This window comes from Hypanus sabinus, chromosome 7 (genome assembly GCF_030144855.1).
Source record: "Hypanus sabinus isolate sHypSab1 chromosome 7, sHypSab1.hap1, whole genome shotgun sequence".
Classification (NCBI taxonomy): domain Eukaryota; kingdom Metazoa; phylum Chordata; class Chondrichthyes; order Myliobatiformes; family Dasyatidae; genus Hypanus; species Hypanus sabinus.
In genome coordinates, this window is record NC_082712.1 from 253,714 (window position 1) to 280,122 (window position 26,409).

Consider the following 26,409-nt stretch of genomic DNA (forward strand, 5'->3'; position numbering starts at 1 on the left):
TCAAAGTCTTTAATCTACAGTAGCACTCACACTGTCTTTCTGCATGGTGGTGCATTCCCATTCTTTTGGAACTCACTGATCGGCCGCATTTTGATATGTCCAGGTTCGGCCTGAAGTCAGCCACCTTCAGTGCATGGACTTACATGGCCCTGTGGACACAAACTCTCACTGGTGTCACAAACTGAAGCATAGTGGGGTTTTTTTTCATCGATTTGGAAAATGTCTCAGAGAGTGAGATTTTCAGGTTGTATGTTGTATGCCTTTTCTGATATTAAATGGAACCATTGGAATCATTGTCAAGTACCTCTGATCTATGCCTTTGGGTTACTGCCACAAATACTGTTGAAAGATAGCTTCTTTTAACCCTTCAAATTAAATCTCCATTTAAAAAAAAATTCTCTTCTCTTGTATAGTATGCACCCTGTCTCGTGGGAGTAAACATGGTAGTTTCAAGCTCCTATTTAATTTCTTTGGTGAAAAGCAGGTTCTTCAAAGTGCACTCACCTTGGTGATGTCCATGAGCTCTGAATCAAGCTGAGAGATGGCCTCCTGCACGGAGGGGTGCTGGGAGTAATTGCGTGCCAGAGTATCATGAATCTGGAGCTGTATCCGGGCTACCTGGCAGGATAAAGCATCAAGGAAAGAGGAGAAAACACCTTTGATTAAATTACAATCTGGAGGAAATAAAGAGAAGCATATAGTGCAGGTCTCTTAACAGCATTGATGTGTAGAGGGGTCTTGAGGTCAAAATCTTTAGCTTCTTGAAAGTGGCCACACAAATAGATAGGCTGGTAAAAAAAAGCATAAGGTGTGCTTGCTTGTCTTCAATGGTCAGGGACAGTGAATATAGGAGTAAGGAAGTGATGTTACAACTGTACAAAACTTGGGATTTTGTGTGCAGTTGTGACCATACCATTACAGTAAGGATACAGAGACATTAAATAGGTGCAGAAGAGGTTTACAAGGATACTGTCTGGATTAGGGAGCATGATCTATTGGAGAAGTCGGATAAACTTCGGCTGCTTTCTTTGAAGTGGTGAAAGCTGAGGGGAGAGTGATAGGTTTATAAGATTATAAGAAGCAAAGCTATATAGAATCTTTCGAACTAGGATTAAATGTCAAATACTAGAGGACATGGACTTAAGGCAAAACAGGGAAAGTTTAAAGGAGATGTGTGGGGCAAATTTCTTTTTGTTAGACAGCGATGATTGTTGCTTGAAATGGCCTGCCAGTAGTAGTGGTGGAAGCAGACACAAAAATTGCTTTTAGGTTGCAGTAAGATGATGGTGCACACAGTTGCAGCAGCTTCAATGGGGTCAACCAAAGGTGTTATTGTCTTTTAAAAAGTATCTTATACAAACGCAAGACTCTGCTGGACATTAAGAACTTACAAGCCCATCAGCAAGTTGCTCGTTGGTGGAGATACTTAAGGAGCTGGATGGTGTGGGTCAAGCTGCTCCCTGCTACAGAGGAGTCAGTGAGCAAAGCTGCAGTCTAACAGTGAGTGATCACCTTAGTCACTTTTTTTGTGATCACAAAATCCTGTTGGGCATTGTTATTGTGAAATGCTGGAGGCCCGTATCTTAAAAAGGATGTGCTAAAACTGGACAGGGTTCAAAGGAGGTTCACGAAAATGATTCCAGAATTGAATAGCATTTCATATGAAGAGTGTTTGATGGCTCTGGGACTGTATTAACTGGAATGTCCTTTTAGAATGGAGATGAGGAAGAGTTTCTTTAGCCAGAGTGTGGTGAATCTGTGGAATTCTTTGCTACAAGCAGCTCAGCTGTGGAGGCCAAGTCTTTATGTTTATTTAAGGTAGAGGTTAATAGATTTTTGACTGGGAGAAGGCAGGAGATTGGGGCTGAGAGGACAATTGGAACAGTCATGATGAAATGGTCGAGCAGACTTGTTGGGCAAAATGCGCTAATTCAGCTCCTATACCTTATAGTCTTATGTCAGTAATAATACCGGATTCTAATTCTGAATACCCATAGAGAAAGAGCATGCTTCTATATTATATGAAGTTACCATAAGCTGCTAGTAGCAGCTGTAAAGGTAGGAAGAATTATAATATTTAAAAGACATTTAGAAAGGTCTGTGAGTAGGAAAGGCCTAAAGATATTTGGGTCAGAGCCAGCTCAATGAGGATCGGTCAGTTGCACATGGACAAACACACATAAAATGCTGGAGGAACTCAGCAGGCCAGGCAGCATCTATGGAAAAGAGTATAGTCAACAATTCCAGCTGAAATCCTCCAGCAGGACTGGAGAAGAAAAGCTGAGAAGTAAATTTAAAAGGTGGGTGGAGGGAAGAGAGAAACACAAGGTGAAAGGTGAAACCTGGAGGGGGAAGGATGAAGTAAAGAGATGGGAAATTGATTGGTGAAAAGAGATAGAAAGCCATGGAAAAAAGAAAAGGTGGTGGGGGGGGAGGAGGGCCAGAGAGTGGCAATGGGCAGGCAAAGGGGGGAGGGTTGACATTACAGAAAACTCAAGAAATTGATGCTCATGCCATCAGATTGGAGGCTACCTACATGGACTATAAGGTGTTGTCCCTCCAACCTAAGTGTGGCCTCATCTCAAAAGTGGGGGAGATCATGGATAGACACATTGCGATGAGAATGGGAAGTGGCCATTGGGAGATCCCACTTTTTCTGGTGGACAGAGTGTAAGTGCAGCTAAGTGTGAGAGTCCATAAGTTTATAAAAGACATCAGTGGATAAGCTGTCTCCAGAGATAGAGACAGTGAGATTGAGAAAGGGGAGGGAGGTGTTGGAAATAGACGAGGTATAACGGTGTACTACACAGAGCGCTGAAATAATGACACTGAGTCGGTGAGCTGCAGTTGCAAAAGAGGTTTATTCAAACTTCGCGGCCTCGCTTTAAAGCCTTCCTGATCCCACCCTCCCCGGGCGGGAATACTGTAAGGGGCGCGTATTCACAGTGCCGTCCCGCATGCGGGCTTCTCCCCTTGCTGGTGAAGCAGGCTTGGCGCCCTCTTTGGGACCTGCCTCAATGCCGGCGCGCGCCGCTTTGTGAGTCGGTTTGAGTGTGCTGGGAAGTGGGTCGCCACATAACCCCCCCCCCCCCCAGAACCGGCAAGACACCCCCCAATGTCCACAGTCTGGGTTGGACTCTGTTTGGGAGGTCTGCCTCTGTGCCGTGGTGCCTGAATCTCGACCGGCTGTGCTAAGTCCACATGGGCTGGTTTGAGTTGGTCCACTGTGAAAACCTCCTCTTTCCCCCCAATGTCCAGCACGAATGTGGACCCGTTGTTTCTGATCACCGTAAACGGCCCCTCGTAGGGCCAGTGTAGCGGTGCCCAATGTCCGCCCTGTCATACAAAAACAAACTTACAGTTTTGCAGGTCTTTGGGTACGCAGGTTGGGTTCTGCCCATGCTATGAAGTGGGTATGGGGGCCAGGTTACCAAGCCTCTCGCGTAGTCTGCCCAGAACTGCTGCGGGTTCTTCCTCTTGCCCCTTTGGTGCTGGTATGAACTCTCCTGGGACGACCAGGGGTGGACTGTACACCAACTCAGCCGACGATGTGTGAAGATCCTCTTTGGGCGCTGTGCGGATTCCAAGCAGGACCCAGGGAAGCTCGTCCACCCAGTTAGGCTCTTTGAGGTGGGCCATGAGAGCCGACTTCAGGTGACGGCGGGAACGCTCCACTAGTCCGTTCGACTGTGGGTGGTAGGCAGTTGTGTGGTGCAGCTGTGTCCCCAAAAGGCTGGCCATAGCTGACCACAGGCTGGAGGTGAACTGGGCGCCTCTGTCGGAGGTAATGTGGGCCGGTACCCCAAAGCAAGATACCCAGGTGGCAATCAGTGCCTGGGCGCAAGATTCGGAGGTGGTGTTGGTGAGTGGGACCGCCTCTGGCCATCTTGTGAACCAGTCCATGATAGTCAGGAGGTGCCGCGCTCCTCGTGACACTGGCAGGGGCCCCACGATATCCACATGAATGTGGTCGAAACGCCGGTGGGTGGGATGGAACTGCTGCGGCAGGGCTTTGGTGTGCCGCTGCACCTTGGCTGTTTGGCAGTGCATGCACGTTCTGGCCCATTCACTGACCTGCTTGCGGAGTATGTGCCAAACGAACCTGCTGGAAACCATCCGGACAGTCATCCGGATGGAGGGATGCACCAAGTTAGGAATGGAGTCAAAAACACGGCGCCGCCAGGCTGCCGGAACGACGGGGCGGGGTTGGCCAGTCACAGAGTAGGGTCCTCTCACCTGGGCCTACAGGGAGGTCCTGGAGCTGCAAACTGGAGACTGCAGTCCTTTAACTAGGGATCTCCTCGTCTGCCTGCTGCACCTCGGCCAGTGCTTCATAGTCTACCCCCTGGGACAGGGCTTGGATGTTAGGGCGGGAGAGGGCGTCCGCCACGAAATTGTCCTTTCCCGAGACATGCTGGACATCCATCGTGTATTCGGAGATGTAGGACAGATGTCGCTGCTGGCGGGACGACGAGGGGTTGGATGCTTTCGTGAACGCAAAGGTAAGCGGTTTGTGGTCCATGAACGCGGTGAAGGGCCTACCTTCTAAGAAGTACCTGAAATGCCGGATTGCCAGGTATAGCGCCAACAGTTCCCAGTCGAAAGCACTGTATTTGAGCACTGTATAGGCGTTTGCTGAAGAACGCCAGAGGTTGCCAGTGACCCTCGATGAGTTGTTCCAGTACTCCACCAAATACTGTGTTAGATGCGTCCACTGTGAGGGCGGTAGAGACGTCCGTTCTGGGGTGAACTAGCATCGCGGCGTTTGCCAAGGCTTCTTTGGTTTTAATGAAAGCAGCAGCGGACTCCTCGTCCCAGGTAATGTCCTTGCCCTTACCCGACATGAGGGCAAACAGGGGGCGCATGATTCGGGCAGCTGAAGGGAGGAAGTGGTGGTAGAAATTCACTATACCTACGAATTCCTGAAGGCGTTTGATTGTGTTGGGTCAGGGGAAATGGCGGACTGCATCTACCTTGGTGGGCAGAGGGGTTGCCCCGTCTTTAGTAATCCTGTGGCCCAGGAAATCGATGGTGTCGAGCCCGAACTGGCATTTGGCCGGGTTGATTGTCAGGTCGTATTCACTCAGTTGGGCGAAAGTTGACGGAGGTGGGACAGATGGTCCTGACGACTGCTGCTGGCTATGAGGATGTCCTCCAAACAGATGAAAGCGAAGTCCAGGTCGCGTCCCACCGGGTCCATTAACCACTGAAACGTCTGTGCGGCATTCTTTAGGCCGAACAGCATGCGGAGGATCTCAAAAAGGCAGAAAGGGGTGATGAGTGCCATCTTGGGGTCGTCGTCCGGATGCATCGGGATTTGATGGTATCCCCGGACAAGGTCTACCTTGGAGAAGATCCGTGCGCCGTGCAGGTTTGCTGCAAAGTCCTGAATGTGCGGCACAGGGTAGCAGTCCGGTGTTGTAGCCTCGTTCAGCCTGCGGTAGTCGCCTCATGGTCTCCAGCCCCTGCTGCTTTGGGCACCATGTGCAGGGGGGAGGCCCATGGGCTGTCGGACCGCCATCTGATCCCCAATTCCTCCATCCTTTTTAACTCCTCCTTCGCCAGTCGGAGCTTGTCCGGGGGAAGCCTTCGAGCACGGGCGTGGAAGGGTGGTCCTTGTGTCGGGATGTGGTGCTGTACACCAAGTCTGGGCATGGCTGCCATGAACTGCGGTGCCAGAACTGATGGGAAATCTGCCAGGACTCTGGTGAAGTCGTTGTCGGACAGCGTGATGGAGTCTAGGTGTGGGGACGGCAACTGGGCTTCACCCAGGGAGAACGTTTGAAAGGTCTCGGCATGGACCAGTCTCTTCCTTGGCAGGTCGACCAGTAGACTGTGAGCCCGCAAAAAATCCACTCCCAGGAGTGGTTGGGCTACGGCAGCCAGTGTGAAGTCTCACGTGAACCGGCTGGAGCCGAACTGTAGCCGCACCGTATGGGTGCTGTAGGTCCTTACTGTGCTGCCATTCGCGGGCCTCAGGGTGGGACCCGGTTCTCTGTTGTGGGTGTCGTAACTCGTCGGAGGCAAGACACTGAACTTGGCTCCAGTGTTGACCAAAAAGCGGCGTCCCGACTGCTTGTCCCAGACATACAGGAGGCTATCCTGATAGCCAGCCGCCGTAGCCATCAGCGGCGGCTCGCCCTGGCATTTCCTGGGAACTTGCAGGGCGGGCTACAGCAGTGGGCTTCTGCGCCCCATTGGTGGTGGTAGAAGCACCATTGTTCATTGGTCTCCTCACCCCTGCCTCTGGGGTTAGCGGGCTCTGCGGCCAGGCCTGGTCTGGTTTGCTGCTGGGAGCGTGGCCTGGTAATCTGTGCGACGGACGCCCCACTCTCCTTCTTGGCTTTCCACAGCACGTCTGCCTGGGCCACCACCTTCCGGGGGCCGCTGAAATCCGCGTCAGACAGCAGCAGGCACATGTCCTCGGGCAGCTGCTCCAGGAATGCCTGCTCAAACATGAGACAGGGCTTGTGACCTCCGGCCAGGGACAGCACCTCGTTCATCAAAGCCGACGGTGGCCTGTCCCCCAAACCATCCAGGTGCAGTAAGCGGGCAGCTCGCTTGCGCCGTGAGAGTCCGAAAGTCCTTATGAGCAAGGCTTTGAATTCTGTGTATTTGACGTCCGCTGGTGGCGATTGTATGAACTCCTCAACCTGGGTGGCTGTCTCCTGGTTGAGGGAGCTCACCATGTAGTAGTAACATGTGGTATCCGAGGTTATCTGCCGAATGTGGAATTGGGCTTCTGCTTGCTGGAACCATAGGTGAGGTCGCAGCGTCCAGAAGCTTGGCAGTTTTAATGAAACTGCATGAATAGATGCGGCGTTGTTATTCTCCGGTCCAAATATCGCTTGGGCCATCGGGGTCACCAATTGTGGCGGTGTGCTACACGGAGCGCTGAAATAATGACACGGAGACGGTGAGCTGCAGTTGCAAAAGAGGTTTATTCAAACTTCACGGCCTCGCTTTAAAGCCTTCCTGATCCCGCCCTCCCCGGGTGGGAATACTGTAGGGGGCGCGTATTCACAGTGCCGTCCCGCGCGCAGGCTTTTCCCCTTGCTGGTGAAGCAGGTTTGGCGCCCTCTTTGGGACCTGTCTCAATGCCGGCGCGCGCCGCTTTGTGAGCCGGTTCGAGTGCGCAGGGATGTGGGTCACCACAAAGGTAAATTTGAGGGCAGGGTGAAAGTTGGATGAAGTCAACAAATTCAGCGTGGCTGTAGGAAAGCACCAATGCAGAAGTCGATGTAGTGTAGGAAAAGTGTGGGATTATCACCAGCGTAGGCTTGGAACATGGACAATTCCATGTAGCTAACAAACAGGCAGGCTTATTGGGACCCATGTGAGTGCCCTTGGCTACACTTTTTGTTTGAAGGAAGTGGAAGGAGCCAAAGAAGTTACACATGGGTTGTCAAAACAAATTTGGCTATAGAGACTACTCTATGTTGTATAAAAATGACTATATAAAAAAGGAACTTGAAAAATAGTAACCTGCAGATGCTGGAAATCTGGGGAGGGTGGTGGTGGGAGCTCTGTAAAACAGTGAGCCAGGCAGAAAACTTGGGAAGTAAATGGAGATAATACATCTAATTGGTAGTCTTACATCAAAACTTGGAATTGTGAGAAAATACTGTAACCGTGTCTTAATATACAAAGAAGGCATAGTGATAGAGAGAACATTTGTGATAGTGTGGAGACCAAGAAAGACTTAATAAGACAAACTGGTTGTGAAGGTTCATTCTTTGATGTGTTCAGGTATAAACAGAATAAGATAATGAAATCAGGAATGAGGGAAAATCATTACTAGATGTGAGAAATGCAAAAGAACAGAAGTTGCTGATAATCTGAAATAAGAGTGCTGAAAGTACTTCATAGATAATGCAGAATCTATGGAGAATCAGAAATTAAGTTAACTTTATAGATTGAAGCTGGTGATGGGAAGGAAATCACCGTTCAGGAAATTAATAGATGTCCCCTCATCCCTCGCAGATAATCTATGATTGGGCATTTTGCCTGGAGCAGGCAAACTTTAGGGTAAATACTTGTCATTAAAAAAAAAGGTGTTCTTAAAAAGTCAGTCCAAATTGAGAGAAACTGAACATTTCAGGATGACGACTTCGTTAGGGAGCATCCATCATCATCTCTTTACACTAGACACCACCTAATCAGGTGTGTATATCCAACACCTGCAGTTATTTTCTTGATTTACAGTACCACAAAGCTGTTTGTGGGCATTTCCTCAAGGTTAAATCTTAACTACAAAAAAACTTTGAATTAAGTACTTCATGGCTATGAGGTGCTTTTGGGTTCCAAGTTTTGCCATCTTTTATTTGGATTTTGAAAATGTTTCCCAGGATCTCTCGATTTTTATTTCATCCATTTAAGAGTCTCTTAAATGTTCTCAATGTTCTTGTATCTTGTTATTTTTGTAATGGAAGCATGTTGCATGCATCTACATCTCTGTAGAACAAACCTATTTCTGACATCACCCCTATACTCTCGCCCAAACATCTTAAAGTTATGTTCCTTTGTAATAGCCATTTCCACCCTGGGGAAAAGTCTCAATGAATTAAGATGTCATGGGGAGAGAGGAATTGTTGATATTTTAGACAAAATCCTCCTCAAGCTGCATGTGTGAGTATTGTGTCTAGTCCTAATCAACACACCGCAGGCAGAATGTTATAGCAGTATAAGAGTGTAGAGGTGGATTCATCAGGATATTCCCTAGAAAAAAGGAATATAGTTACAAGGAAAGATTGGGTAGGGTGGGTTTACTCTCTCTGGAATGTACGAGGCTGCAGAGAGACTTTATTGGGGTTTATAAAGTTATGAGAGTCATTGGACAGATAATTGTCCTTACCTAGAAGGGGGTGTTGACATGTTAAGAAATCTGTTGAGGCAAGTTTTTCTGACAAAAGGTAGTGGTTACAGTGAACCAGCTGCCAGAGAAAGATACAATTACAGAATTTAACTTACAATTGGATACGAAAGGAATAGGGCATGATTGGCATGAATGAGATGGGTGGTTGGGCCCATTTCTATGAGTCTATAATAGAATTTCACACCTCCATTTTCTCCTCCAGTTCATGCAGAAACTCGCCATCAGCTGCCTGTGATGATGTTGCTGTGGAGCTTTTAGCACTGAGGATGGCCCGAGATATATACTCAATCCTCTGTTGCAGCGAAATTTCGGTGCTGGTTTATAGAACAAACAATATCACAGATTAGGGTGATGAATAAAGCACAGTGCATATTATGAAATAAAATTAATCTTGGTAATGAGATCACCAGATTGTCCACAAAACCCATTTGGTTCAATAATGTCCTTCAAAGAAGAAAATCGTACATTTTTATTCATTCTGGCCTCTCTATGATAAACAGCAATGTGATTAACAGAACTGTCCTCTGAAATGTCCCAGTAAGCCACTCAATATTCAGCAAGACTGCACCACAAAATCTGTGACGTTTAAGAGGATTGGAACAACTGGCATTGAAATAGGAAACAATGTACCTGTATTCCACTGAGTTTACGTCATGAACCCTGCCAGCTTGGCACCTGTATTTGTTAATTGGTGTCTTAACTAGAGTTGTTATGCCCTTGTACTTTCTGTTTAATCTTGTCCAGTTAATTGTGACTGGAATGGGTGTTCCACATTCTATGATTATGTAAAGCGAACTCCTGATTAGTGCTCATCACAGGGTCCTTGTGTGCGTGTTTCAAGAATGATTTGTCTCACAGTGTCTCTCAGTCAAGCCACCAAAGTTCAGTTGCATTTCCAATGAATAAACTCTTGTTTCTGTCTCAATATGGGAGTTTGTCGTTCCTCTGCTCCTGGGTTCGGTCATCTGTCAGCACACACTGTGACAGTTTAAAAAATAAAAACACTGTTGCTTGGCAAGGCAGATACAGGAATCATGTGAAGTGTTTAGAACCAGTGGTCAGTGTCCAACTGTTTCGTCCCAAAGAAGAAGCAACACACAAAAAGATGATGGGGTAACTGTGACTTACAAGAGAAGTTAGGGATAGTATAAAAGCAATAGAATGTGGGAGATTGAGGGGTGATTTGAAAGAGGCATAGAAGATTATTAGGGGCAAAGAAAAGGTGAAAGCACTTTGTCTTTTCCTCAGGGAGGGGATGTGAAAAACAGGATTATGGGCCAAACGTGGGTGAGTTTTCAAGCTGAATGAATCAGACTTTTAAAAAATCTATTGGGGGGGGGGGGGAAGAAGATGAAATAACCAATAATATGAAGGAAGATTGGACCTTCTTTTAGAGAAATATGCAGATTTAGAGACAGGCAAGAGTGGACCACTAGAAAATAATGCTGGAGAAGTAGTAATTGGGAACAGAGAAATGGCAAGGAATCATTGTGTCAATTCCACAGTGGAAGATATAAGAAACATGTCAGAAATTCAGGAGAGTCAGTGAGCAAAGGTGAGTGTAGTGGCTATTACTAAGGAGAAGGTACAAGGAAACTGAAAGGCCCAAAGATTGTTAAGTCACCTGGACCAGATGGACTGCACCCCAGAGTATTGAAAATTAGCTGAAGAGATGGTGGAGACATTATTATTGCTCTTTCAAGAATTACTGTAGTCAGGGAGGATTCAAGAGAATTGGAAAACTGCAAACATGAGAGAGTGAGAGGCAGAAGTCAGGAAATTATTAGACTGATTAGCCTGACCTTAGTGATTGGTAACATTTTAGATAATGTTAATATAGTTTTGAAATTGTGTTAATACAAATTGTGAAATCTATATATTAATCTATATAATTCATGCATTTTCTAAATAATAAAATGTACCACAACCTTTCCTTTGAAACATTTCAGAGCTTCAATGCATTCACACTGTCCCTATTTCAAATTACAACACTTTTACAAATTACAAATTATAATAAACACAGAATGGCAGTTGTTAGCTCATTGTTAATAAACCGCTGGCCTGCTGAACCATCTAGTCAAAATATTTTACTTTTGCCATTGTGCCTGTCAGTTGTTTTGATTGCCTGACATCATTTAAATAACTTAAAGAGCTGTGCAGTTTTCTAGCAGTGTAAAAATTTTCTGCTCAGAGCAATGGTTGGACTGCGCAGTTGGTAGGAAAAAATTACAGAAGATGTTAGTGGTGATCTGTGGAATTCAGCCTTCACAACTTTCTATGGTAACATCATTACTTGGTGTGTTTAAGGCAAAGAGAAAGACAAGGTTTGGATTGGTGACGGTATTGGCTCAAAAAACTCTGTGACTCTGGGTTTCCTCTGGGTGCTCCGGTTTCCTCCCACAGTCCAAAGCCATACCGGTTGGTAGGTTAATTGGTCATTGTAAGTTGTCTCATGATTAGGCTATGATTAAATTGGGGAATTTCCGGGCAGTGTGGTTTGAAGGGTCAGAAGGGCCTACTTCACACTGTACATCAATAAATAAGAGATAAAGTAGGATGCTAAATCCTTGAGGAGGCTTTGGTAAAGGAGGTGCAACGAAGAATAAGCAACAATTTATTTTTGCTGTTATCCTTTGTAGCTGATTCAGTGTGTAAGGCAGAAAGGCAGCTAGAACAGTGGAAATGCTGCTATTGCAAGATCTGGGAGGTGCAGCTCCAGATACATCAGTTCAAGGGCTAGAGCTGGATTCCAATGTACATTCTGGAGTCTGAGAACATCAAAGGATGACTGACAGATGACCACCAGGTAAAGTTAGGGGAGTAAGCAGTCAGTGCAGGGTTCCCTTGTGGCCATTCTTACCACTATTTGGTATATCTATTTTGGTACTGCTGAGGGGAATTTTCTTTCAGGGATTAGGAGCAGTAGTCAAGTCTTGGTACTGAGAAGCAGACATCAGAAGCAATTAGTTATAATGAATGAGTCATGATCTGAAAGGAAGCGAATTGTTTTCCCTCAATGAGTGGCCATTCCCTTAACACAGAGCTCTGTAACAGTGCTGCCTCATCCTTTACCTGTGCATGTCTGCAAGGCGAGCCAGAATTCGTGCAGCATTGCTGAAATTTCTGTTTTTCTCATAATATCTCCACAACAGATCCATATAGCGAACTCTGTTCTGATCGTGCTTTGCCATCCGAACTAAATATGGTTCAAGATATGGTGAATTTACCTGCATGTAAACAGAGTGTTTAGCAGGCCATCAACATTGAGCACCTATAATTGCTGCATATATAGACAATGGTCAATCCCAGCTTGAGTTCAATTGAATTGAATTGAGTTATTTCTTACATCCTTCACATACATGAGTAAAAATCTTTACATTATGTCTCTGTCTAAATGTGCAATATGCAATCACAGTAATTTATAACAAATAGAACAGTCATGTAACATAGAAATACACTCAAATCAGCATGAGTTAATCACGCCGATGGCCTGGTGGAAGAAGCTGTCCTGGAGCCTGTTGATCTTGGCTTTTATGCTGCGGTACAGTTTCACGGATGGTAGCAGCTGGAATAAATTGTGGTTGGGATGGCTTGGGTCCCCAGTGATCCTACAGGCCCTTTGTTACACACCTGTCCTTGTAAATGTTCTGAATCACGGTAAGTTCACATCTACAGATGCACTGGGCTGTTCGCACCAGTCTCTGCAGAGTCCTGTGATTAAGGGAGGTAAAATTCCCATACCAGGCAGTGATGCAGCCAGTCAGGATGCTCTCAAATGTGTCCCTGTAGAAAGTTCTTAGGATTTACCAAAGTCTAAGGGTCTGAATTCTTAGGGAACAGTGATCACAGTATGATCCAGTTTACATTGAAATTTGAGAGGAAAAATAACATCCAATGTGTCGGTATTTCAGTGGAATAGAGGAAATTACAATGGCATGAGAGGGGTACTGGCCGAAGTTGACTGGAAAGGGACATTTGCAGGAAGGATAGCAGAATTCTTGCACTTGGAATTCTTCTTATTCCAAATAAGAAGAAATTTTCAAAAGGAAGAAGGACACTGCCGTGGCTGACAAGTGAAGTCAGAGCCAAAGTAAAACCAAAAGATTGGGCATACAAGGAAGCCAGAGCTAGTGAGAAGATAGAGGATTGGGAAGCTTTTAAAAACTTGCAGAAGGAAGCTAAGAAGGTCATTAGGAAGGAAAAGATGAACTATGAAAGGAAGCTGGTGACTAATATCAAAGAAGATTTTAAAAGCTTTTTTTAAGTATATAAAGGATAAAAAAGTCGAGAGTAGATATAGGACCAATACAAAAATGATGCTGGAGATATTGTAATGAGAGATGCAGAGATGGCGGAGGAACTGAATGCATATTTTGCATCAGTTTTCACAGTGGAAGATGTCTGCAGTATACTGGACGTTCAAGAGTGTCAGGGAAGTGAAGTTTGTGCAGTGAAAATCATGTCTGACAAAGGTTCCAGTGACATTATCATCCAGAATGGCAGCTTAAGTCAATAGCTTCTCTGGAAAAACGCACATTTTGCCCCGTTAATTCATCAAATATAAGATCTTTCGAAAATATCTGAATTGATAAGGGGGGCAAGAATGGGGAAAAAGAGTGGAGATTAAAAAAAAGCATCACTGTGGAGCCTATGGACGAGCAGGGTGCAGCAAGCGGCTCTCCTACCCAAATGCATGGTAGCGAGGCTGATGATGGGCCTTGTTCAGGTGAAGCAGCAAATATGATAAAAATTCTGGAAGAGATACGGGGATTCCAATAAGATATAAAACAGCAACTAAATGATATCAAGTCAGAGCTCGCCATGCCAATCAAAAAGTAGCAGTGGCAGAGACACGAATTGAGAAGGTGGAAGATTGAGTGCAAAATGTGGAACGGATACTAAGTAAGACGAGAGAAACATTAAATCAACAAGAAAGCAAGCTGCTTGACCAGGAGGGAAGATCACAGTGGAAAAATATCAGGATTACAATGTTCCTGAAGGAGCAGAGGGTTTGTCTATGATGGAGTTTGTAGAAAAATTGCTGTGGGATGTGCTAGAGATTCCTTTGACTATGGAGCTTGAAACTGAGAGGACACATCGCCCGCTCGCCCCACGGCCTACTGGACACAGAAAAGATAAGCCACGCTCAATAGTAATTAGATTCCTTCGATACAATACCAAGGCAGAGATTCCACAAAGGTCCTGGGGAAAGAAGAGGGTGTTTTTGGACAGGAAATCAATTTATTTTGATCAAGATTACCCCCCACCCCCGGCGGTCCTGCAGAAACGTAACGAATACTCTGAAGTAATGCAAACATTAAAGCAAGGTAGAATTAGATTCCAAACTCTGTACCCTGCTAAACTGCGAGTATTATGAAGATGGAATCCAACTGTATCAGACAGTGGAAGAAATGACTACAGACATGAAGGGCAGAGGATTGCCGGTCAGTGTGATCAAACCAAGGGAAAGCCTGGCTGAGCAGTTGTCCCGCTCTGCTTGGGAAATAGTGAGAGAATCGAGAAAGCAGGGGACAGGAGGAGGGCGAGAGAAGTAGATCAGGAAGAGACTGAGTTTTCCAAAGACAGCCTTCACCCCCTCCAGAAGGGCCATAAAGTTTGGCTAACTTTAAAAATGTTGATAAGCTAAACAGAAGCAAAAATAGATGGTGCTATACCTATCTGAAGAAATACTTATTATAATGTGGATTTTATATTACTCATGTTTTTTTTATTCATTCATTCACTCCTTTTTCCCCACCTAAATGAGAATATATATATGGGAGGAATACACAGGGAAATGTTTTCTGTGTAATGGATATAGATTTGTTCACTTACGTTTATGGGTACTGTTATGGGGGCCCCCAACTCACAGGGAGGAAGGGCTATCCCCTACAGCTAGACGTTTCCTCTAGCTCAACCCAGGGTCATCTACTAGAGATTTCAGCCTTGGAATCACACCTTAGTTGCCTTTTTAAAAAAATTATTCGTGTTTCTTGGTTCTTATTTATTCAGGGAGTAGATCGATACATTTTATTCTGCTAATTTCAATGATTTAGTGACAGATAAATACACATGGCTAAGGACAAAGTAAAATTATTTCTTTTAATGTCAATGGGCTGTTAAATGCAATCAAACACGGTAAAATTCTACCCAAAATGAAAAAAGAACAAGCCCATGTAGTATATTTACAGGAAACTCACTTAAGTGACAATGAGCATGGTAAACTAAAGAGAATGGGCTTCACTAATTTGTTTTTCTCCTCATATAAATCAGGACATAGGAGAGGAGTTGCCAATCTTATCTCCAGCAAGGTAATTTTTGAAAAAGTATTCGAAATGGGAGATAAGGAAGGCAGATATGTTCTGGTAAGGGGGAATATAGACGGAAATTCAGTTACTTTATTGAATATATACGCACCCCCAGGAACTGATATTAGTTTCTTTCAGATAATTACTAATATTATGATAACGGAAACAGAAGGTCTCCTGATATGTGGGGGAGACTTAAATTTACAATTACAACCAAAGTTAGAATCTTCCAATAGAAAAACCTATGAAACAAAATCCTTCCATAAGAAAGTTAATACACTTGGGTCTCGGCCCGAAATGTTGACAGTGCTTCTCCCTATAGATGCTGCCTGGCCTGCTGCGTTCCACCAGCATTTTGTGTGTGTTGCTTGAATTTCCAGCATCTGCAGATTTCCTCGTGTTAACACTTTCTCAGGATGTTGGCCTAATTGATATATGGAGGGACTTTTTCCCCAACAGAAGAGATTACACTCAGAATCAAGGGATTCTGCCCCCAATTCTGTATATACAAGAATAGACTATTTAATAACTCTTGAAAAAGACAAGGACAAAATAAACACATGTGGAATTGGGACAATAGATGTAAGTCACCATGCACCTATATATTTATCTGTTGATTTTGACCTACAACCAAAGAATACTATTTGGAATCTAAATTCAAATCTACTCAATGATCCCTACTTTAAGGAACAAATTAAAAAAGAAATTAGTTTTTACATAGAATACGATAGTGTAGAGGGCAGTTTGCTCGGGAGAACACGCGCAGAGTCGCCAGTTACTGCATTTGTGGCTAATGATAACGGAGAGGTTTCACCTCCCATTCTATGGGATACTCCGAAGGCTCTTTTAAGAGGGAAAATTATAGCGATATCTTCACATAAGAAAAAAAACAAGGAACAAAACATTAGAGGAATTACAAAATAGACTGAAGGAACTAGAAAAAAAAAACAAATTGAATTTGGCACAGGATACATTAGAGGAAATTAAACAAAATTAGGAATGAAATTAATAGTTTGGCTATGCAAGAAATCATGAAAAATTTAATGTTTCTGAAACAGAGACATTATGAAAGTGGATCTAATTCTATGACTATATTGGCATGGAAACTGAAAAGAAAGATAGCAGAAAATACAATTTATAGAATTAAGGATCCAAGAACAAAAATGATAACAAATAAGCTAAGTCAAATTTAAGAAGCTTTTGAAGTGTTTTACAAAACTCTATTTCCAAAGTTCCGGGGGGGGGAGGAGCATAACCCAAATTAACACCTTCCTAAATTTTCTAGAGTTACCCACTTTAAGCGAAGAACAAAATAGAACGATGACTGCTGACACAACTGAAGTTGAACTTAAAGCTGCAATTAGTAGGCTTAAATTAAGCAAGTCACCAGGATCAGATAGGTATATGGCAGAATACAAAGAATTTAAAAATGTGGTAATTTCTGTCTTATTCCCCACACTTAACTGGACTCCAAAGAAGGCACAAATGCCACCCAGCTGGAAGGAAGCGATAATCTCAGCTATACCGAAAGAAGGCAAGGAAAAAATGCAATGTGGGTCATTTAGACCAATAGTATTTACCTCCATCATGGCCAAAAGATGAGAAGAGTTTCTACCCATACTGATACATAACAATCAGACAGGTTTTAAACGCAACTCCAAACACAAGACAATTTACGAAGGACACTTCACATTATGGATCATATACAAAAAAATAAAATAGAAGCAATAGTGATAAGCGTGGACCCTGAAAAGGCATTTGATTATGTTAATTGGAATTTTCTTTACAGAGTTTTACATAGATTTGGTTTCCATGACACAATTATTAAAACTATACAGACAGAATATGACAATTCTACTGCTAGGATTAAAATCAAAGGGTATATATCAAATAGTCTTACCCTAGAAAGATGCACGAGACAGGGTTGTGCATGGTCACCGCTACTCTTTGCGTTATATCTGGAACCATTAGCTCAATACATCAGACAAAATGAAGATATCAGGGGAATTACTATTAAAGGGACAGAGCATAAATTGGCTTGTTATGCGGATGACATTTTGATCTATCTAGGGCAACCAACATACTCTTTACCTAAATTGATGAAATCCTTTGAACAATATGGTCAATTATCAGGATAGAAGATCAACATAGATAAAACCCAATAACTTTCATATAACTATAGCCCACCAATAGAAATTGAAAGTAGATATCCCTGGACATGGCAAACAGAGTCTTTCAAATATTTGGGCATCATTATGCCAAAAGATTTGGCAAAATTATCAGAATGCAATTATCAGCCTATATATATAAAAAATTAAGGAAGATATAACAAGATGGAACCTAATTCCTTTATTGAGTCTCAGTTCAAGGATTGAATTTATGAATATGAATATACTGCCAAGATTATTACATCTCTTTCAGATTCTACCAATAAAGATTAATCAAAATCAATTCAATGAATGGAACAAAACGTTATCAAGATATATTTGGCAGGGTAAAAGGCCTAGAGTTCGTCTCAAAACTTTGCAATTAGCCAAGGAAAAGGGGGGATGGGGCCTACCTTCTCTTAGAGATTATTATTTTGCAGCACAGTTGAGAGCTGTGATACGTTGGTGCAACCCATCATATGATGCTCAATGGAAAAACATTGAGGAGGAGATACTTTCCATCCCCATACAGGCAATTTTGGCTGATAACAACCTACAAAGGTACATAAATACTATTGATAACCCATGGGTGAAATGGACTCTTAAAATATGGAAAACTGTTATAAAATATAAACTACAGGAAGATATTGCAATTCTTAAATGGTGTGCAAATGACTCAGATTTTATGCTGAATAAACTGGATGCTAGATTTAAGGATTAGACAGCTAAAGGAATAACAGTTCCTTGCAATATAATGAAAGAAGGAACATTTCAGTTTTGAAATGCTTGAAGAGAAACACTTATTAGAAAAACATACTTTTATTGGTATTTACAGATGCAATATTTTAATAGGATGGTTAAAGATGTAACCAAGGCAAAAACATCTTTGATAGAGCTATTTAGAAAAGAATATAATTCAGGTAATGGTAGTAGAATCATTTCAAGTGTGTATAAGGGTTTGTCAAACCTTAAAACACATTCGATTTCATACATTAAAACAAAATGGGAGAAGGAAGGAGGGATAATTATATCTGAGGAAGAATGGACAATAATATGGAGGTATCAATGGAAGTGTACCAGTTCACAGAAATGGAGGGAGTTTGGATGGAAAAACTTGATATTTTATTATACCCTCTCAGAAATCCCATTATGATAGTAACCTCCCTGTTTGCTGGAGAAATTGTGGAAATCAAAATGCAAACCATTATCATATTTTCTGGGAAAGCCCCGTTATCAAAGACTATTGGAGTGGGATACACAAGACATCTTTAAATGTGAAATACCCTTAGAAAGTAAGACCATATATTTTGGGCATATACCTCAAGAATGGTTGAAAAGAGATAAATATTTAATGAATATACTGCTGGTGGCTGGTAAGAAGACTCTTACTAGGAAATGGTTATCACAGGAGAGCCCAATCTTAAATGCATTGATGGAAATTACAATGGACATTTACAAAATAGAGAAGATAACAGCATCTGTTAATCATAAGTTGGAACAATTTGATTCATACTGGGAAAATTGGTTAAATTACCTAACACCTCACAAGCCTGATTTTATCCTTACAAATCAATGAATATGTTGTAAAAAAAAATGACTCCCAGCTTGTACCTAGTTTTCTCCTTTCACTTGTTCTTCCTTTTCTCTCTTTTCTATAAGTGTATACCTCAGATAAATATTATGTGGAGATTTGTGGCATATATGATTATATATGAATATCTGAAATACATCTTATAAAAATGATTGTTTGACGATGAACTTCAATAAAAAATAAACTACAAAAATAAAAGAAAATCACATCTGAGAAGGTGCTCAGGAAGCTTAATAGTCTGAGGGTGGATAAATCTCCTGGACCTGATGGAATGCACCCTCAGGTTCTGAAGGAGGTAGCTGAAGAGATTGCGGAGACATTAATGCTGATCTTTCAAGAATCGATAGATTCTGGCATTGTACCGGATGACTGGAAAACTGCAAATGTTACTCCGCTATTTAAGAAGGGTAGAAGGCAGCAGAGAGGACTATCGATCTGTTAGCCTGACATCAGTGGTTGGGAAGTTATTGGAATTGTTTGTTGGGGACGAGATTACAGAGGCACATGACAAGATAGGCCAAAGCCAGTATAGTTTCTTGAAAGGAAAATCCTGCCTGACAAACCTACTGCAATTCTTTGATGAAATTACAAGCAGGGTAGACAAAGAAAATGCAGTAGACGTGGTGTACTTGGATTTTCAGAAAGCCTTTGGCAAGGTGCCACACATGAGGCTGCTTAGCAAGATAAAAGCCCATGGAATTTCAGGGAAGTTACTAGCATGGGAGCATTGGCTGGTTGGCAAAGAACAGAGAGCAGGAATAAAGGGATCCTATTCTGGCTGGCTGCCGGTTACCAGTAAATTTCACAGGGATCGGTGTTGGGTTCCGCTGCTTTTTACGATATATATCAATGATTTGGACTACAGTATTAATGGATCTGTGGCTAAATTTGCCGACGATACAACAATAGTGGAGGAGCGGTTAGTGTTGAGGAAACAAGAACCTGCAGAGAGACTTAGATAGTTTAGGGAAATGGGCAAAGAAATGGCAAATGAAATACAATGTTGGAAAGGGTATGGTCATGCACTTTGGTGAAAGAAATAAGTGAGCAGACTATTATTTAGATGGGGAGAGAATTCAAAATGCAGAGATGCAAAGGGACTTCCCAGGGCTAAAATGGCTAGCAAAAGAGAACACAGTTTTAAGGTGATTGGAAATAGGTTAGATGAGATGTTAGTGGTAGGTTGTTGTTGTTGTTGTTTTTTTTTTACGCAGAGAGTGCTGAGTGTGTGCATGGGCGGACAGCTACGGTGGTGGAGGCGGATGCGACAGGGTCTTTTAAGACACACCTGGATAGGTACATGGAGCTTAGAAAAATAGAGGGTTATGGGTAACCAGAGGTAATTTCTAAGGTAAGGACACGTTTGGCACAGCTTTGCAGGCTGAAGGGCCTGTATTGAGCTGTAGGTTTTCTATGTTTATATGACATGGGAGTCCTTGTGCAATATACCCTAAAGATTAACCTCCAGGTTGAGTCAGTTGTGAAGAAGGTGAATGCAATGTTGGCATTCATTTTGAGAGTTATAGAATATAAAACCATGGATGTGATGGTGAGGCTCTATAGGGCACTCGTGAGACTGCACTTGGAGTACTGTGTGCATTTTTGGGCTCCTTATTCTAGAAAGGATATACTGACATTGAAGAGGGTTCAGAGAAGATTCATAAGAATGATTCCAAGAATGAAAGGGTTACCTTATGAGGAGTTGATTAGGGAGCTTAACATAAAGGAACCTTTAGGAAGCAGTGATCATAATATGATAAAATTCACCTTGCAGTTTGAGATGGAGAAGCTAAAGTCAGATTGATCAGTATTACAGTGGAGTAAAGGGAACTACAGAGGCACGAGAGAGCATCTGGCTAAAATTGATTGGAAGGGGACACTAACAGAGATTACAGCAGAACAGCAATGACTGTTTCTGGGAGCTGACAAGGAAAGCAAAGGCATGAAAGAAAAAGAGAAGGCCTATAATTGAGCAAAAATTAACAGGAAGGTAGAAGATTGGGAAGTTTTAAAAACCAATAAACAGCAACTAAAATGCAATAAGGAAAGAAAAGATAAAATACGAAGGTAAGCTAGCTAGTTGTTTTTTTCAGATATAATAAACACAAGAAATTCTGCAGATGCAGGAAATTCAAAGCAACAAACAAAATTCTGGATGAATTCATCAGGTTAGACAGCATTATGGAAGGGAAAAGACACAACATTTCGGGCCAAGACCCTTCAGTACTGGAGAGTCAGTGGGTAGAAGCCAGACTAAAAAGGTGGGTAGAGGAGGAGAATGAGGATAGCTCATAGATGAAGCCAGGTGGCTGGGAAAAGTAAAAGGCTTAAGAGAAAAGAATCTGATGGAGAGAAGAGTGAACCATAATAGAAAGGGAAGGAGGGGACTGAAGGGGATGGCAAAATATTTTTACTGGAAGGAGAAATCAATATTCATACCATCAAGTTGGAAGCTACCCAGGCGGAATATAAGGTGTTACTCCTCCATGCTGAGGGCGGCCTCATTGTGGCACAAGAGGGAGCCATGGACCAACATGTCAGAAAAGGAACTGGAATTTAAAAGTATGGGAACAGGGAAGTACTGCTTTTGGTGTATGGAGTGGTGCAGCTCAATGATTCAGCCTCCCCCCCACCCCCACCAATTTACAAAGGGTTTCATCAATACAGAGAAAGCCAAATCAGGAGCACTGGACACAATAGGCCACCTCAGAAGATTCACAATTGAGGTGTTACCTCACCAGGAAAGACTGTTTAGAGTCCTCAGTAGAGGTGAGGGAGGAGGTGAATGGGTAGGTGTAACATTTTGGCCGCCTGCAGGGATAAGTGCCAGGAGGGAGATTAATAAGAGCACAAGACCATAAGATATCGGAGCAAAATCAGGCCATTTGGCTCATTGAGCCTGTTCCAGGACGTCATCATGGCTAATTCATTTCCCTTCATGCCCTGACTAATAGACAATAAACAATAGACAATAGGTGCAGAAGTAGACCTTTCGGCCCCTCGAGTCTGCACCGCCATTCTGAGATCATGGCTGATCATTCACTATCAATACCCAGTCCCTGCCTTGTCCCCATATCCCTTGATTCCCCTATCCATCAGATATCTATCCAGCTCCTTCTTGAAAGCATCCAGAGAATTGGCCTCCACCATCTTCCGAGGCAGTGCATTCCACACCTCCACAACTCTCTGGGAGAAGAAGTTTTTCCTCAACTCTGTTTTAAATAACTGACCTCTTATTCTCAATCCATGCTCTCTGGTACTGGACTCTCCCAACATCTGGAACATATTTCCTGCCTCAATCCTATCAAATCCTTTAATTATCTTAAACGTTTCAATCAGATCCCCTCTCAATCTCCTCAATTCCAGTGTGTACAAGCCCAATCTCTCCAATCTCTCTGCGTAAGACAGCCCTGCCATCCCAGGAATCAACCTAGTGAATCTACGCTGCACTTCCTCAATTGCCAGAATGTCCTTCCTTAAACCTGGAGACCAAAACTGTACACAATATTCCAGGTGTGGTCTCACCAGGGCCCTGTACAAATGCAAAAGGACACCCTTGCTCTTGTACTCAATTCCCCTTGTAATAAAAGCCAACATTCCATTTGCCCTCTTCACTGCCTGTTGCACTTGCTCATTCACCTTCATTGACTGATGAACTAGGACTCCTAGGCCTCTTTGCATTTCTCCCTTCCTAACTCTACATCGTTCAGACAATACTCTGCCCTCTTGTTCCTGCTTCCAATGTGGATAACTTCACATTTATTCACATTGAATGACATCTGCCAAGTATCTGCCCACTCACCCAGCCTATCCAAATCTCCCTGTATTCTCCTAACGTCCTCTTCGCATGTCACACTGCCACCCAGTTTAGTATCGTCAGCAAACTTGCTGATATAGTTTTCAATGCCTCATCTAAATCGTTGACATAAATCGTAAAGAGCTGTGGTCCCAATACAGAGCCCTGTGGTACCCCACTAGTCACCTCCAGCCAGTCTGAGAAACACCCATTCACTGCTACCCTTTGCTTTCTATCTGCCAACCAGTTTTCTACCCATGTTGAAACCCTGCCCCCAATGCCATGAGCTCTGATTTTACTCACCAATCTCCTATGTGGCACCTTATCGAATGCCTTCTGAAAATCTAGGTACACTACATCCACTGGCTTACCCTCGTCTAACATCCTTGTTACACCCTCAAAAGACTCCAACAGATTAGTCAAGCATGATTTGCCCTTGGTAAATCCATGCTGGCTCGGCCTAATCCTATTACTGCCATCAAGATATGCCACTATTTCGTCCTTAATAATGGACTCTAGCATCTTCCCCACGACTGACGCTAGGCTAACAGGGCGATAGTTCTCCGTTTTCTCCTTCCCTCCCTTCTTGAAAAGTGGGATAACATTAGCCACTCTCCAATCTTCAGGAACTGATCCTGAATCTAAGGAACATTGGAAAATGATTACCAATGCATCCGCAGTTTCCTGAGCCACCTCTTTTAGAACCCTCGGATGCAGACCATCTGGACCCGGGGATTTATTAGCCTTCAGTCCTACCAGTCTATTCATCACAGTTTCTTTCCTAATGTCAATCTGTTTCAATTCCTCTGATATCTTATGACCCTGGCCCATCCATACATCTGGGAGATTGCTTGTGTCCTCCCTGGTGAAGACAGATCTAAAGTACGCATTAAATTCTGTTGCCATTTCCGTGCTTCCCATAACAATTTCTCCCAATTCATTCTTCAAGGGGCCAACATTGTTCTTAACTATCTTCCTTCTCTTCACATAGCTAAAAAAGCTTTTGCTATCCCCTTTTATATTCCTGGCTAGACTGAGCTCATACCTGATTTTTTCTCTCCGTATTGCTTTTTTAGTTAAGATCTGCTGTTCCTTAAAACTTTCCCAATCATCTGTATTCCCACTCATCTTAGCCCTGTCATACTTCTTTTTCTTTAATGCTATACAATCTCTGACTTCCTTTGTCAACCACTGTGGCTCCTTCCCCCTCTTTGAATCCTTCCTTCTCATTGGAATGAACTGCTTTTGCATCTTTTGTATTATCCCCAAGAATATCTGCCACTGCTGATCCACTGTCTTTCCTGTCAGGGCATCCTCCCATTTAACTTTGGCCAGCTCTTCCCTCATGGCTTCGTAGTCTCCTTTATTTAATTGCAACACTGACACCTCTGATCTGCCCTTATCCCACTCAAATTGTAGATAAAAACCTATCATGTTATGATCACTACTTCCTAATGGCTCCTTTACTTCAAGATCACTTATCAATTCCTGTTCATTACACATCACCAAGTCCAAAATAGCCTCGTTCCTGGTTGGCTCAAGCACAAGCTGTTCCAAAAATACATCCCTTAGACACTCCACAAACTCCCTATCCTGGGATCCAGCACCTACCTGATTCTCCCAGTTCACCTGCATGTTGAAATCTCCCATAACGACTGCATTACCTTTAGCACATGCCAATGTTAACTCCCTAATCAACTTGTACACGCTACTGTTTGGGGGCCTGTACACAACACCCATTAGGATCTTTTTACCCTTACTGTTCCTCAGCTCAATCCACACAGACTACTTCCCCTGTTCCTAAGCCACCCCTTGCTAAGGACTGAATCTCATTCCTCACCAACAGGGCCACCCCACCCCTTCTTCCCATATTTCTGTCTCTACGATAGCACATATACCCGGTACACTCAATTCCCAGGCCTGATCCCCTTGCAGCCATGTCTCCGTTATCCCAACAATATCGTGGTTCCCCATTTTCATCTGAGCTTCAAGCTCATCTGTCTTATTTCTGACACTACGAGCATTCAAGTATAGAATTCTTAGCCCATTCCTCCTCTCTTTGCTTAAAACACTGTCTATTGTACCTAACCCAGCTCCTTGAACTTCCATCGGGCTAATTGCACCTTGAATTTTGATGACCTTCTCAAGATCACCCAAACCTTCTACACATTTAACCCCATGCTCCTTCTGACCAACCCTCTGTACATGTATCTTTTCCAACACATGTTCTGTCTCACCTTTCTCCTTTACACAATTAATATTTGGGAAACGTGTATTCCCCACCTGTCCCTTATCCTTCATCATATCATCTTCTCTCGTATTCTGGATCCCTGTCCCCTGCACATCTAGTTTAAACCCCGCCGAGCAGCACTGGCAAACACTCCTGCAAGAATGTTAGTACCCCTCCGGTTCAGATGTAGACCGTCCCTTCGAAACAGATCCCAACGTCCCTGGAACAAAGACCAATTATCCAAAAACCTGAACCCTTCCTTCCTGCACCATGCTCTCAGCCTTGTATTAATGTGCATAATCATTCTATTCTTCGCCTCATTCGCACGAGTGAGTAATAAAAGAATCTATTAACCTCTGCCTTAAATATATCCAATTAAAGACAGCCATCCTTGGCAACTAATTCCACAGATTCACTACTCTCTGGCTTAAAGATTCCTCTTCATCTCTGTTTTAAATGGACATCTCTCTATTCTGAGACTGTGTCCTCTGGTTGGACAACTCCACCATAGGAAACATTCTCTCCACATCTACTCTGCCCTCTAGCTTTAGATTCCCTTACCCTCAGGTAAATAGTGTGACTGGCCACCTTACCTATTCCCCTTGTGATTTTATAAACCTCTCAACCTGTGTTCTATCATTCCATGTAACAAAAAGGGATGAATACAATCAGATGGGGGGTGGGGGGTGGTGGTAAGAAAGCTTTAAAATCAATAAATGAGAGCAGTAAGTTCATCCAGGCAATGACATCTGGTTCAATGGCTCTGGAGCAAGGAAAAATGCAAACAGGCTGAGTTCAGAGTGAGTGTGAGTGTAGGTATGGGAGAGCAGTTTGTTTAGAGGCCGGAAGGCAAAACAGGCAAGTGTCATGACAGTGTGATAGGCTCTACATGTTTCAGAAGCGCGTTCCAGAACAAGAGAAAAAGGGCTGATCAAAATTGGATGTGGATATTTTAGCACCCCTAACCACTTCAGTAACAACAACTGTGTGTAAATAACTGATTAGACAAGGCAAGCAGTTGTCAACAATCTGGAGCTAGTCTTCAGGTCCTTACCTCCAATAGTTTGTCTGTCAGATCAACCTGGATCAGCCAGTTGAAGAGGGCAATATTGAAGAGTTCATCTGTCGAGCACTGTGCAAGCTTCAACATCTGTTCAAACTAGGAAAAGAAAATAAGATTAAAGTATAATAACCTTATCCTTTTCCCCTTCTTGCTTCAAACCCACACTACACTCATTCTCCTCTCATAACTAGAACAAAGAAAAATAGAATCATAGTTACTACAGCCCTTTGGCTCATCTATTCCATGCTGAACTGCTATCCTACCTAGTCCCATTGACCCACACTAGGACAATAGCCCTCCACACTCCTCCGATTCATGTACTTATCCAAACTTCTCTTGAATGTTGTAATCAAACCCAGATCTATCACTTACACCCCCACCAGACTCTAAATAAGACCA

The 26,409-nt window shown here is 43.3% G+C and overlaps 1 protein-coding gene across 2 annotated transcripts in view; it reads right to left on the bottom strand.

Moving 5' to 3' along the window:
• Positions 1 to 26,409, bottom strand: part of nup155 (nucleoporin 155) — a 283,923-nt gene that overhangs the window by 11,490 nt on the left and 246,024 nt on the right. The window contains exons 27-30 of one of the 2 annotated variants that reach the window (XM_059974027.1): positions 26,002 to 26,106; positions 11,948 to 12,102; positions 9,060 to 9,189; positions 505 to 618 (exon numbers count right to left, since the gene is read on the bottom strand). In XM_059974027.1, the coding sequence (XP_059830010.1) occupies positions 505 to 618; positions 9,060 to 9,189; positions 11,948 to 12,102; positions 26,002 to 26,106 (504 nt within the window). Of the gene's footprint in view, positions 1 to 504; positions 619 to 6,734; positions 6,895 to 9,059; positions 9,190 to 11,947; positions 12,103 to 26,001; positions 26,107 to 26,409 lie in introns of those variants that run through there. The other variant, XM_059974028.1, reaches the window with a different exon arrangement.